The sequence below is a fragment of the Elephas maximus genome, chromosome X, assembly GCF_024166365.1.
Source record: "Elephas maximus indicus isolate mEleMax1 chromosome X, mEleMax1 primary haplotype, whole genome shotgun sequence".
Classification (NCBI taxonomy): Eukaryota; Metazoa; Chordata; class Mammalia; order Proboscidea; family Elephantidae; genus Elephas; species Elephas maximus.
Genome location: NC_064846.1, coordinates 45,536,816 through 45,552,328, shown reverse-complemented (window position 1 = coordinate 45,552,328; position 15,513 = coordinate 45,536,816). Strand labels below are relative to the sequence as shown.

The 15,513-nt window shown below is 41.4% G+C and overlaps 1 protein-coding gene across 1 annotated transcript in view; it reads right to left on the bottom strand.

The window, feature by feature from the left end:
* Positions 1-15,513, bottom strand: part of TRPC5 (transient receptor potential cation channel subfamily C member 5) — a 162,586-nt gene that overhangs the window by 128,862 nt on the left and 18,211 nt on the right. Inside the window, exon 2 of the mRNA XM_049871898.1 lies at positions 6,551-7,072. Within this exon, the coding sequence (XP_049727855.1) occupies positions 6,551-7,072 (522 nt within the window). The remainder of the gene's footprint in view (positions 1-6,550; positions 7,073-15,513) is intronic.

Genomic DNA, 15,513 nt, shown 5'->3' with positions numbered 1-15,513 from the left:
GCAGTATTGGTCATTTCTAATGATATTATTCTTACTGAAACTTGGGGAAGCATCAGGCTTTCTTCAAACTATCTATCTTATAAATTTTAATGTTGGCAATCCCATAACCTCCTGCTTTAGAGTATCAGCTGTCTTTGCAGCTCATTTTATAGAAAAAAATATTGTATGCTTTTTTGTGGAGCACAGCTTTTTAGCTCAAGGTTTAAGAGGCAAGTTGTCTGTTTGAAACCTTAGGTACGACCACATTTATCTTTGGGTTCTTTTCCCTTTTGCAGGGGTCCCTTATGCTTATCCCCCACAATACCTCCATCTATTGAGAAAGTTTCGATTTGTACAGTGTATTTTGTCATTTCTGCCCAGTTGGAATCACAGCACACTTTTAAAAGACTGAACAAGGTATCAACAGGAATGGCACCAGAGAGTGCAGAAGTGGCCTATCTGCTCTTTTCTATTCCTGAATGTGGGCGCTAAGGGAGTAGCCTACCCATTGATGCCCTGAGACAGCTCCTATTACATTAGTCTCACTGGTCAAAATTTCTCAAGTTCTACATTTAGGTGTTGTTGTTGGTTAAACTTGACTCACAAAGTCTTCGTGTGGAAACAAGATTCTAAAGTGGTCTGATGATTGAGAGCACCCTTTCCACAATAAGTATTTAATGACACCTTCAGTTCTTAGAAACCCATATTATATACCAAGAACTCAGGTTTTCTTCTAAATCCCTGCAAGAAAGGAAGTACAACACCTCACTTACAAGACTGGAGCATTCAATGTTTTGGAAAGAAGCCAGTCTGTCTTCCTGGGATAGTAGGTGAATCTTCCAGAGTCTGCTGATGCTGGTGGCTGCACTGGTCCCCTCAATCAAGACATTGGTAATCCTGGAGAGCCTAGGTGTTTGTATCAGGGGCATGGGCCTGTTTTGAGTGTTGCCAAAAGTACCAACCTCCAAATCTCTTCCTTACTGTTTCTATCTGTGAAATACCTACCATTTACTTTTCTGGTATCTATTAAAATGCAAATTTATCTAGCAAAGTGGTAACATTATGCCATTATAGGCTACTGATGCCTTATGGTAGAAGAGTTTGTTAGGTTAACCTTTGGTAGGAAGGGTATGGGGACATAAAACAAGAAACACCTTTCTTTACTTCCATGATGTTACGTAATGGGATATGATGATAAGGAGCTATATACCTAACTAATATCCTTGCCTTATGCCTTTTTCTCCCTCTGGAGCATTTTACTCATAGCTACTAGATTGATCCCTCTATGGTACTGCTTAAATCACAATTTTTTTTCAGTGGTTTCCCATTGGCTATGTGGATAAAGTCTAAATTTAGGGTGACCAATCGTCCTGGTTTTCCTGGGACTGAAGGGGTTCCCTGGACATAAGACATTCAGTTGTAAAACTGGGAAAGTACTGGCCAAACTGGGTAAAGTTAGTCACCCTATCTAAAGTTTGTATCCTGACATTCAAGGCCCTCTAAAATCTTACCTTACTTTACCTTTCCAGCCTCATCTTCCACTGTTCTTCTACATGTACGCTTAGTTAAAACTATGCTTAACCTTTTTCCCATCTCCTAGGGTGTCATGTGCTCCCCTGCTCTTGCCCCTCCCTGCATTAGTTTTAATAAGAGGACTCAAGTTCTAGGCATGGATTGCTGTATTGTAGGTAATGAGTAAGGGTTCGTGAAACTTGAAGATAGAACCTTGTGGTCCAACTGGAATCAAGCATGGAATCAAATGTGTAAAAGAAGACAAATTTCCTTTTTACCTCAGTCATCCCATTCCCATCTGGGGATTGTTTCTCCTTTGATTAATTCTGGCCTTGGGAAATAATTCTAGTCCACTCTCCTACCAAACGTCTTCAGGGCCTGAAGGTCATCTGGGAAAACTGGCCTTTTAAAATATTTCCCCAACTTGTTTTGGGAGCTCGCAACACGCAACCCACAGACTGAATGTGTTCTGTCCACTTAAGATATGTTGAATATATTTTGTCCTTGACAAGTTAGCACGCAAAAGCTATATGCCTCCAAGGAAGTTAAAGAATCCTATGTAACATGGAAAAGTTGAGTTCACTTGCCATAAATACAATGGGATGATAAAATCAGGTTCATTCATTTAGTTGCATCCAAGGAAAAGGTTGGTTTGCCCAATTTCATCACATCCGACATTAGGATAGTTTGTACTGAGAAAATTGTGATCAAGTGTATTGTGTACTATGGTAAAATAAACGACGAGAATTGTGCCTTTTTTATGCTTGTGACCTTAAGCACCGTGTGTGTGTTACACGTATTTAAAGGCTAGATTTTGGAGATTTATTGAACAGACTTATCAGTCGTCTTCTGCAGATCAAGGATTCTTGAGAATGACATGGTCACAGACACCTGAATTATTGGAACAAGATTGTGTTTCTTACTGATATGCTAAGCTATCCAAACAAACTAAATTTTAAATTACAAAAACAAAAACAACATACCCCAAATCACAAATCACAAACACCCCTGATTTTTTCAGAAGGTGAGAGTATGCAGTCTTAAACTAGACATGTGGATTGAACAGAGAAAAATTAGAGACTGTACTCATTCAAGATTAAGTGGAACCACAGATTTTTTTAAAACTGTAATTCACGCGTTGGAAAGGATTACAGAGTTCTTTAGTGGAAATAAAATCACAATTTGGAAGAGACAGATTTTGATGAGTATAAATCATGTTTTACATTTCTGAGGCAGTCATTAGAGCGCATATCTTAGGATACATCTGAATTCTCAAGCCTGCCCTCCTAATCAGTATAGCTTAGTTTGAAGAGAAAATAATTGAGCTAAAATTGATCTATGGCCATTACTAAAATAATTTATTTTGTAATATTTGAAACAAAGTATATAAATCTCAAAATAATTCTGAAATTTCTGGCTATGGAACGGATTAAACTTTGGGCGACATTTGGGTTTCTGTGGTTCTGTGAAAGGGTATTCTCTTTCATGAAATTGACACTGAAGTTGAGAGTCACTCACTATCCCTGCTGAAGCCTGGAGTTGGAGCTTTGACGTGCTCTGACTGAAACTGTTCAGTCTATTAAATACCATGACTCTCTCTGTGATTTGATTCACATTGAGTCAATAGCACCAGGCCTAAAATTGTTGATCTTTGCATAAATACAGTGCTTTTTGGATTGACTTTCGTATTACTGCTGAATATCTGCATTTTGAATGGCTAAAAGTTGCTACTTTGCCAGTATCATAGATTAAACATAATGTGGCCTATAAAATATGAAACTCTAATTATATGGGCTCATTGTTGAAAGGAAATGTGGACATCTCAACATTTGTGCATGTTCAGAAAATGATTCCTTCCACTTTAATGTATCCAGCAAACGGACCTTGGAAACAATTTTGGAATATGTGAATACTTAATTCAGAGACCAAAAGGAAATATATCTCTTGGTACATTCAGGTTTGTATAATGACAGCTGAGAAATACTTCATGAACATACAGTAACCAGAAAAAAAACCCAAACCTATTGCTGTTGAGTCGATTTTGACTCATAGTGACCCTATAGGACAGAACAGAACTGCCCCATGGGGTTTCCAAGGAGCAGCTGGTGGATGTGAACTGCCAACTTTTTTGTTAGCAGTCTGAGCTCTTAACCACTGCAGTACTAGGGCTCCATAGAAATATTCTGTGATAGCAAGAATAAGAAATTATGAAGGGAGAAAGGAGACAAAGCTTTAGGAAATTAAAAGGACTAAAACTGGAGGCAAAAAATGATGAGAAGTTTAATGAGGATTGGAGGGAAATTAATATAGAACCCAAGGGTGACTCTATAGTTATACGCCAACCAGATCCCTGTGAGAGCAAGGAAGTCAGCACAGTGGTTCCCAAATGGAGCAATAACTTAAACTGGCAAATGAATATTATATGAGCAGAGGAGGTCAGGTGACGAAGCAGTTGGGAGATGATCAATCAATACAAAATTGATGAAATACTGCAGTGAAATTGTTTGGAAATAAATGCTTTGTCAATTTTCAGGAGTGTGGAGGTCTAAAATTATGAAGTTCATTTCCTGTCCCGTGAAGTAAGGAATGAAAACTTTGTATTCTGCAGTATCTTTTTTTTTTTTTTTTTAATGCTTCTGTTTCTGTGAACCATTTTGTTGCCTGGAAGCAATTTATGTTCTAAAGGGACCTGGGATTTTAATACACAGAATTACACCATATACTATAGGTGCCCCCTGTGTAACAATGGCAATGAATAATAATAGCAGTGAACATTTACTGAGTACTTACTGTATTTGGAATACTGTGCTATGGATAACCACACTACCTGTTTTATTTAAGCTTTCTTTACATTTCTCTGGGGAGGTAAGGACTCCCGTTATTATCCCCATTTTTCAGAAGAGAAAAGTCAGGTTAAGTAATTCAGGCTCAGTAAAAAAAAAATTAAATGGCGAAAGCAGGATAAGGAGACTCAGGGCTCAGCCTATTCATTTACCAGTGGCGCAGTGGTTAAGAGTTATGGCTGCTAACCAAAGGTTGGCAGTTTGAATCCACCAGCCACTCCTTGGAAACCCTGTGGGGCAGTTCTACTCTGTTCTATAGGGTCGCTATGAGTCGGAGCCAACTCAATGGCAGTGGAAATTGGGCCTACTATATTGTATATACAAAATACTATACACAATATACTATATTGCATATAAGGAGCCCTGGTGGTGCAGTGGTTAAGGCGTTTGGCTGCTAACCAAAAGGTCGACAGTTTGAATTCATCAGCCGCTCCACGAGAGAAAAGTCCTGGTAGTCTGTTTCCATAAAGATTACAGCCTAGGAAACCCTATGGGGCAGTTCTGCCCTGTCCTATAGGGTCACTATGAGTCAGAATCGAATGGATGGCACACAACAACAACATATTGCATATACAGTGCAGTTCTTTCAATCTCCATGTTGGCCTTCTGCCATTTTTTTAAAAGTCTCTTCAAAATACTCATTTTTGCCTCATTTCAAAGGTATAGTATATATATTTTTCTTTTGTCTAAGAGAAAGGGACCGATGAACATACAATATTATTTGCCTCCGAGCCTGAATCTGTGAAGAGATGGTGATGCCAGTTGCCCTTCAGATGACAAGTACCTCTGAGCTCAACCTGTGTGAATCTGACTCCAGGTAGCATGGAAGAGAGATGGAAATGGATATTAAAGCACTTCCTGTGCCATGTCAACCTTGCATCTAGTAGTCGAGCAGTTAACTATTTGCGCCACCCTGGGACTCTGTGGTACCTTAAGGCCTCTATTTGACTGACAGCCACAGTAAGCCATGTTCTTTTAAACCAAATAAATAGTCCACTGTCCCCATCCAGGAGCCCTGGTGGTACAGTGGTTAAGTGCACAGTTGCTAACTCAAAGGTCAGGGGTTTAAACTCACCAGCTGCTCCATGAGAGAAAGATGCGGCAGTCTGCTTCTGAAAAGGTTTACAGCCTTGGAAACCCTATGGGGCAGTTCTACTGTCTTATAGGGTTGCTATGAGTCGGAATCAAATGCATGGCAAGCAGTTTGGGTTTTGGTGTCATGCGTTAGACACATGGATTATACGCTAGCATTTCACATTTATTTCCCACAATAGCCTTATGAAGTAGAGGAACTGTTGTCATCTCCATTTTATAAATGAGAAAATATGCCCTGAAAATGTGAGTGACTTTCCCCAGGTCACTCAGCTAGTGAGTTGGAATTTCATCCTTAGTCGCTCTGGCTCCATAGCTCTTGTTCTATCTACTGTATTGTGCTGCCTCCTTAAAGAGCCCAATTAAGATTGCTAGGAGGTTCCCCAAAATTGTTTGATAAAATTGTATAGAACAGGTGAGAGACTGTAAATCTGGCCTAGGTGGAAAGCAAAGTCTCTTCTGTGATCTGCTTGAATTGACCTTACCCCAAAGAGGTGGAACCTTCCAGTTTAGAGGTCATACCATCGCAGATGTTGGTCCAGCCTTCATAGCAGAATTATAATGCCCTGATTATGACTCCATCTTTCAAATGCATATTTTAGCCTTCTTGCTGAGGGGCTTCCAGGGACTCAGTTGTGTAGAAATTACCAGCATCCAATGAACCTTCCCTGATACAACTGCCCTGGGCCCCAGTATTTAAGGTAGGATCTTTTGTTACATGTTCTTTCAGAACACTGTTCCTTCAGAACACTTATCTTAGTTTGTAATTATAAATTCATTAATTGTGATAATTTACTTAATGTCTACCACTAGCTTGTAAGCTCTAGGAGGGCAGGGTCAATGCCTGTTTTCTGTATCCCGAGCACCTAGCAAAGTACCTAATAAGCGTTTGTTGAATGAATGTTTTCCCATCAAGGATCAGGTGATCAGTATTTTTTTCTCCACTTTTCTGGCTATAAAGAAAAATTGCAGAGGCTGTATATGCCTTGGATGAATAGACCTAGCTATTTTTGAGGCCTGTCTAAGCGTTTGTTAGCTAAGTGGTAGAAAAACGGTGACTTTTGCTCTGTTGCTCTGCATTCTGGAGGACTTAAGCTTCCCCAAAAGCAAAGAGCTCAGCTTACCTCTTTCTGATGGTATTTGATTGCCACCTTCAGTTTGGCCAGGTCGTGGTACTTCTGAGGGTCAAGCTCTTCACTGTGGTCATCTCGATGGTTGAGGATGATCTCCAGTTCCCGGGAGCTCCGAGCTTGGTCTAGCAGGTCTTTGGCAAAGAGCTTGCACTGCTGGGAGAGCTCTTCATACTCAGCCTTGAACTCATTCTCTACCTTGCTGAGCTCCTTGAGTTCCCAGCCCAGGCGGAAAGCAGTTAGAATAGGGTCCTCGCTTGATAAGGCAATGAGCGAGGGACTTGCCAGAGCCTTATAGATGTTTAGCCGGGAGCGGGAGTGGCGCAGGCTGTCTACCTCTGAACTGGACACACACTCCACACAGTTGCAGCGTATTTGGTGGGGCCGTGGGATAGTGACCCGTTTTTGGACAAGCAATTTGATGATTTCATAGTTGTTGGTATGGGCAGCCAGCATGATAGGAGTGATGTCCGGTGTAAACTCTGAGAACTGGGTGTCCATCATCAGAGTGGGGATCTAGGTACGAGAAAATGAGAAGCATAGAAGGGCAGGATTAAGGCCTGGAGAGAGATGGAGCATAACTCAAAAAACAAAAACACTGCTGTCGAGTCGATTCTGACTCATAGGGACTGGCCCATCAAACGTTGATAATTCACGAATTGGAGTTACCATTCTCTTGTCAATTCTCCTCCTTACTATAATAGCTAACATTTGTGGAGGGTTTTATGACTCTGTGCCAAGGAGCCCTGGTGTTACGGTGGTTAAAGCCACACGGCTGCTAACTGAAAGGCTGGCTGTTTGAACTCACAAGCAGCTCCACAGAAGAAAGATGTAGCAGTCTGTTCCCATAAAGATTTAACAGCCTTGGAAACCCTATGAGGCAGCTCTACCCTATCCTATAGGGTCGCTATGAGCCTCAATTGACTCACTGAAATGGGTGTGGGACTCTGTGCCAGATGCTATTCGAAGTACTTTATGTGTATTTACTCGCTTAATTCACCACGAGCTTATGAGGTAAATATTCTCCCCACAGCCTTTAGTAGCAGAGCCAAGATTCAAACCCAGTCAGTCTGACTCGAGAGTTTGCCTCTTAAACTCTGCAACTACAGCATGCCCAATTCTGTCTGAGGCATAGTAGAGATACTGAGAAGTAAAGAAGATTTTTTCTTGCCCTTCTGATGCTTAATTTGGCAGATCAGACTTACATAAAATCGGTACGTAACAGTACAGATTAGTATGTGCTCAGTTCCAAATGAGCAGTAGAGACTGCAGGAATATTTGTTCGAAAGGCTATACAATCAGCAACTTTTCAGATCATGCCACTAAACCAAGTCCTGGGGGCTGAAGAGAAGACTCCCTCAAATAGTTACATTGACTTTGTCTGTATATGGAGCTTCAGAGGACCAAAGGCCAAGGCCAGACAGTTTGTCCAACTTCCTGTAGGTCCCAAGAAGGTAGAGAGAATTCATTATTGTTAAGAAGGAGTACTCTGTAAATGAGGACTTCCTAAGCTTGGGGGAGCACTTACTAATAGCAAAGGGATTTTTCCATGAGGTATAGCTTCTGTCCCTGGGTGGTGCAAACAGTTAAGTGTTTGAATACTGGATGAAAGGCTGGTGGTTCAAACCCAACCAGAGGCACCTCAGAAGACAGGCATAGCAATCTGCTTCTGAAAGGTCACAACCTTGAAAACTCTCTGGAGCAGTTCTACTCTGCACACACATGGGCAGACGACAATTGACAATAAGAACACTTGGTGTAGCTACCAGTTATAGGTGAAAGGTATGGGGTTCTTTGTGTGTTCATGAGCATTTCTGGGTAAGTGTGTCTGCTGATCAATGAACTAAAAAACCCTGGACTTAAAAGTGTGTCTTTTGGAGCCTAGCCTATTCTCAGGAACTGAGGCAGCTCACTAGACCCACAGACGAGTTTAAATGTGGTAAGATCTAGAGTTAGAGAATGGGGAGGACTGTCATAGTCAGAGGAGGCTTCATGAAGGGGTAAAGCTGAGTATTCAAAGCATGGATAGAATTCTAGAGAATTGTGGAATATTGACCTTAATACAATTAAGGGGGAAAAAAGTTCCAAATACTCATTTTAACTGGGGAGAACATGGATAACTGAAATTCTCACAGAATAGACAAATCTTGTTTTAATCAACAGCTTCTTTCTTTTTTACCCTCAAAGCTGCCTTTTTTTTTTTTTTTAAGACCCACAGTTGCTGGCAAACTGACAAATGAATGAATTACAATTTTTTATCATCTTTGCCTCCCTCCTACCTTGAGTGAGGGCTTCCTAAACAAGGGAGTGGCCAGAAAACGGAATGGGAGAGAGGTGAAGGAGGAGGAGGGGAAGGAGGGGTTTGTTTCCTTTATCTAGTGGCCGCATCAGCCTCTGAATAGTTGAGAGCTGGCTGCACATTGGTCATCAATTGCTTGGATGGAGCAGCAAGTAAATACTGTCAAACATTTAGAGGAAGTAGCTACAAACAAGACAGCAAGAAGCGAGCAACTGGCTCATAATAAATTGAACACAGGAAAGAATAATCTCAGAAGTTAACATAAACCTACAAGCTAACCAAGAAGTAGGTCTGATGTTGGCATCTCCTGCCTGGAGGGGAGATGAGACGGTGGAGGGGGTTAGAAGCTGGTGAAATGAACACGAAAAGAGTGGAGGGAGAGAGCGGGCTGTCTCATTAGAGGGAGAGTAATTGGGAGTGTGTAGCAAGGTGTATATAAGTTTTTGTGTGAGAGACTGACTTGATTTGTAAACTTTCACTTAAAGCACAATAAAAATTATATATATAAAAAAAGAAGTAGGTCTGAGTGAGCCTAGGAATGAACATAAATACAACATCCAGCATAAAGCCTAGAGTTGGGAGAGATGGTAAATGAACAATTTGTCACAGTCTGCCCAGGAAGAAAGGAGCTCAGATCTGGAAAATATGCCCTTTCTCGGCAGGCAGGGGGAACCCTCAATCTCTGTCATGGTCTAGAGGAGGGGGAGATAACTTGTAGCACAGGATTCCCTGACATTAGAGGTGTGTTACTGTTCCCTACCATGGTCTTGTCCTGTTCTGTCTGTCTCCTTGCTCTTTCTATTTTTCTTGCTTTTAATTTTGTGCCAATGCTGCCAGACCTGGCCAAGATACACAGTGGTACCTGTAAATATCGCTTAGCCCCACTTATGTCATGGAGCTGGAAGGTTCCTGTTTATGCCTACGATATGAAATGCTCTCTGGAGCCATCTGATTACATCGTCTTTTGAGCCTGCCCTCAACAATGATCCTCCATTTGACTTCCTGGGTATGTGTCCCCAGAGTGGAAATCTTTTCAAAGGAGACTGGTCTATGGAGACCAACCATGTTCTCCCTCCCAGACCACTCTTTCTCCTCATGTCAGTTTTATCCCCTCACAGGTTGTCACACCCACCCTATTCATTGCTATGTGCCCACCCTCATATGATGTCCTGTATAGAATGGTTTCTCCCCTTCACTCTGCCAGTCAAGGGCCATTTCTAGCCCTGGCTACTTCAATGGCTCCTCCTCCTAACTCTGATCTCATCTCTTCCTGACCACCCTAATGTTGTGAGCACTTGACCTCTCTGTAAGATTGTGACCTTTTTCAAGGCAGAACTGTCTTAGTCTGCACTTATTTTCCCCGCAACATCTAGCACAGTGCTAGACACAGATTTGTCACTCAGCAAAAGGCAATTCCATTCCCTATGTGTCAATGTGAGCTAGTTCTCTTAGGCCTTTCCCATGCCCAGCTGAGAAGGTAGACATGCCAAGACTCTACAGTGAGGTTGGAACCCTGGTGGTGCAGTGGTTAAGAGCCTGGCTGCTAACCAAAAGATTGGCAGTTTGAATCCACCAGCTGCTCCTTGGAAACCCTATAGGGGAGTCCTACTCTGTCCTATAGGACCGCTATGAGTCGGAATCAACGCCATGGCAATGGGGTTTTTTTTTTAAGGCAAGGTTAGCAGACTGGCTTCATAGGGAACTACTCTGAGATCTAGAAAACCAAGAATACTTCCTGCCTGTCATTTCCATGTTTCTATTGCTTCAAAATGGAGGTTCTGATCCATAGAGCACAGATTTCTACTCCTTTTCCTCCCTCTGCTTCTCCCTCCCTTCATCCTGCTGCTTTTCCCTCCCCAGGCTGTGCAGGGACCATGACTATTAGAACAGCATGGTAAGAAAGAGTTCTATGAGGGTCAGAGGTTTCTGGTAATAATCTGGACTTCATGATTTGGCTTACAACAGGGGCCAAATAGGTAACAGAAATGAATGAAGAGAGCCAGGCCTAAGTACGTATGCATAATTTGGGTGAGTTATTCGTTGGAACTGGAACTTCAGGGCATACACTCTCAAAGGGAATTTTGTCTGGCGGAATGCAGTTGGTTATTGCCTTATGGATGTTGATCACTTTGCTTGTATTTGTAAATCTATTTCATTCCTGATGGCCTACAGCAGGGGTCAGCAAACTTTTTTTGTAAAAGACTAGATATTTACGTATTTTAGGCTTTGTGAACCATACAACTCTGCCACTGTAGCAGGAAAGCAGCCATAAACATTACACAAATGAATGGATGTGGCTGTGCTCCAATACAATTTTATTTACAAAAACAGGTGGCAGGCAGGATTTGGGCTGCAGACTGTAGTTTGCAGACCCCTGATGTACTGGTTCCCTCAATGAATGAGTTAAATAAAATCTTTGACAGGTATTTATTTAAATTTGTATGAGGATCACCTTTAAAACCTTTTAAAAAATTATCCTTTAATAGCCATTTTGTGTTCAGATTGAGCTAGGTGGAAAATTCTGTTTTATTCTCCTTATCAAGATTTGCCTTCTCTTTGAACTCTTCAAACTCATACTGAATGATCTTGGGCTTCCCATTAAAAATCACGTATTTTAAAGGCGGGGCGGGGGGGTTAGTGTTCCGGAAAGAAAAGGGAAGGAAACCAACAGGCCAAGAAATTAGATTTGGCTCGTATTATCTACAACTGTACTTCTAAAGCAACCTGGGGCATGAACCCACTTGACTGAATTTTAAAACCTGCAATGATGTGGGCTAAGAACATGTGCACTAAAGAAGTTACAGTGCTTGCCTCTCCCTGGGGCATTGCATTCAGGCCCTAAGGAGTTTGCTCCTGGGTCTGCCCTAGGATTCCTTGTTGGAAACCGAGCAGCATATTCTGGGATCCTTCTGGATTAGTGAGCATGGGACAGAGCTACTTGGCTCAGAATTCGTAAAACACTTGCAGTGCAATGAACAAAGTGAGCTAAAGTCAGCTTCCTATTTTCAGCTAAATTCCATTGCTAGAGGACACAGCAGAGGAGTAGACAATTCTCTTCTCTCTCCAATCTTAGGGCTGGCTAGACTTTTTACAAGGGTTACTGTTCTCAAGGGGTCCAAATAATACATTCATTTCCATTAACTTCATCACTGGACAGAATCTATTAATTGGAATTTTTCTGAGCCCTATTGTTACCTGACTTAGGCAGGCACCCTTGGTGGAGTTTATCACAGGCTTCTGAAATTAAACCCCCCATTTGTAATTAATGGACAGACCCTTATCAGGATCCACCTCATTCATGCCCACAATGCCATCTGGTCACAGGCTGAACCTCCCGATTGGCCCTTCCGCCCACAGCTGGTCTGATAGCATCATGTTGGAAATGAATCTCCCGTCTTGTGCCTGAATTTAGTGAAATTACAATCTCTTTTTTTCTACCTGCTGGGTCCCCTCCTTCCCTACCTGATCATGTCAGATAAAATCAATGTTCAGTGTTTTTCAGCAGCCCAAGAACTGCTGGAAACCAAATTTCATTTCTTTGTATTACTCAGAAATGAAGAACACCAGCATCTAATCATGTCACAGTATCAGCTGCCCACTCTGCCTACCTATAAGGTCAGTTAGCTAGTAGTGGTGATGCGTGAGCTACTTTGAAGCGGCCATTGGCATCACATGGGAAGTAATCTGTTTCCCAGACTCTGGTAAGAGAGAATTATCAGAATTAAGATTTGCTGTATCATCTCAGCTGATTTCAAGGCCAAGGTGTATCTAATTTAGATTGGAAAACTAAAATGGACAAAATTTATTAGGGAATAGTGTCACAGAACCAGGAGCCCTCATAGTGCAATGGTTAAGCGCTTGGCTGCTAACTGAAAGGTCAGCAGTTTGAACCCACCAGCTGCTCGACGAAAGAAAGGTGTGGCAATCTGCTTCCATAATGATTACAGCCTTGGAAACCCTATGGGGCAGTTCTACTCTGTCTTATATGGTTGCTATGAGTTGGAATGGACCCAGGGGCAACAGGTTTTTGGTTTTGGTTACAGAACCCACTTGGTTCTGTACTGATATGTAACAATCAATACTGTATATAACAATGGCCAGCATCAGCCTGAGTAACAGCTAATAATACTAATGTCTACTGGTTATTGAGCACATTCCATATGCCAGGCTCATCCTGAAGCATCTCATTTAGTCCTTACAATGACTCTATGATGTAGGCATAACAATTATCCCCATTTTACAGCTGAAGACGAGAGGCCAAGCGGCTTGCCCGTGGTCGTATAGTTAGGAAGTAGAGAAGCCAGAACTTGGACCCTGGCAGTCTGGCCCCAAAGCCTGTGCCGTACTGTTAACCACATACTGCTCTACCACAGCCAGCAAAAGACTGACAACTTGATTTATTACATCAATAAATAAATCTATAATCAAAATATCGAGTAATCAGACATATCAAGTATTACAGTATTTACTGGATATTATTTAGCCTTATCAACTGATATTCTACCTTAAACCTAGATAAACATTATCTAAGGTTTTGCAGTTCACAAAATCATTCCTGATTTCTCATCAGATGGGGGCTCTTAATTTTTAATAAAACGAGCTAAGTCTATGAGAAAATAATACATAGCTAACTTCATAGGTTGTGAGTTTATAATTTCAGGGTTCTATTAGGAGGAAGGAAACCCTGGTGCATAGTAGTTAAAAATTTAGCTGCTAACCAAAAGATCAGCAGTTCAAATCTACCAGGGGCTCCTTGGAAACCCTATTTTTTTTTTTTTTTTGGTTATTTGGAAGAAACCTGGAAAGGTATTTTTCTCAAATCTAGATTTCTCACAAAGGGTTAATTAAACGAGCTGCTCCGTACATTTTCCTTTGTAAAATCTGGGTTATAATGAATGATGGGGGGCCATTGACTCCAAAATTGAGGTGAACTCTGGGATGGATATTAGAAAGCAAGGAAAAGGTAAAAAGTTAAGGTAGGAAGTGCATACACTAAGATTGGCCTTTGGCGAGCCAGCCCTGTGTGGAGGCATTCTCTATAGTTACTACTTTCTTTTTTTTTTCAGGAAATTGTAAAAATGATGCATGAGTAGAAAATAAGTAAATCATTCAAATAGGTGTTGAGAAGCTCTATTTTGTTTTAAGTATTTCATAGTCACACAATTGAAAAAATTGGTAGGTATCACCAATAGTCTAGGTAGGTCTGAAGAGCTTGGCTGATAAAAATTAAGCTCAGTTGGCTCTCAGAGTGTAAAAGGAAGGTTATAAAAGAGTAATTCTCGTCATTACTCTTAAAAGCAGCATGAGATAAGTCAGAATAAACAAAAAGGCCTGAAGTAGCCTTTTTCTGGGTTCTGGTTAGCCTTGGGGTAGGTAAGAGGCCTTCCTTAAAGGTATAAAGGAAACCAAACCAGAAAACTAGAAGCAAAATTCATGTTAAATAATATCAAGAGTACTCCCTTTGCCAGTCATGGTTTTCATCTCACACTGTACATACAGGGCATATGATGTTTTGTCTTAAAGTTGCTCAGTGCATATGCAGGCATCTGACTCAAAGGTTATAGAATTGCAGGACAAGGCTTAGGAGAAGTGATTATGTCACATTCATCAAGCAATTACTGAGCCCCACATTTCTGCTTCTCTCACTTCTCCACACCTGAGGTAAGCCAGGCAGCTGGCAGTAGTCTCCCACAGCAGACTACTACTTCTCACCTGTTGGCAGCGACTTTAAATGTGGGCATAGTGGGGTAGGGGATGGAGTTAATTCATCTTCATGTGGCTCACATTGACCTTTTTCGCAAAGGAAACATAAGGTTGTCAACTATCTTCCATCTTCAAAATCTCCGGAGTGTGGTAAAACATCTGCAGGATTGAATATGCTCTTCTAGCCCTGGTTATTGCTGCCACATAGAAGCATTTGGTGTGTCGTCAGGCAAAGTGCATAGGAAAGTAGGGGGTGATTATGTAGAATAGTTCAGAGTTTCCCCAAGCTCAGAGTTAGGAGAAGAAAAAAGGCTTTATGATCTGAGTTATTCAGTTTGGTTGTCTGGAATGAACATAGTAGCTTTTCAGCTTTTCCCCTGATGATGAAACAGGAGCAAATGTACCTAAGTTGTAGCACAGAGGGTTCAGGAAACCTAAAAATACAAGATATGGCCCACTGGCTGGCTCAGCCCCATGGGCCTTTCAGCCCAGAATTCTGTTTCTGAGACATAGAAAGAGATGTTGGGGGCGAGCATGAATGTTTTTCATGCTGTCAGTTTCAAAGAAGTATGGCCCTAGTATTTCAGGGTTCCATAAATATTTCCTTGGGGTTTTAGAAGCTGCAAACATATCTAAATCCAATCCGTCCTTAGAACGTCTTTACCCTTTTTCACTGTACCACTGTTGGGGGTAAGGAGGTCAGTCATTTTATTACGTGTTGTGGAAATCACAATGGATCATTTGTCCTAAAAGTCTGGCAGGTTTCAAAGGCTCTCTCTGCCTTGTGACATCTTAGCAATTGATGAACTAGACTCAATTCTCCTTCTCCATAGTCTCCATAATTTGACAGATTTCTCTGCATTTTTTCCAGATTGAAGAATTGCTGGCTTTTTAAAAAGTCTGCCCCTAATTGGAAAAAAACCATTTCCTTCCAGGTAATTTGAAGGGAGTAAAC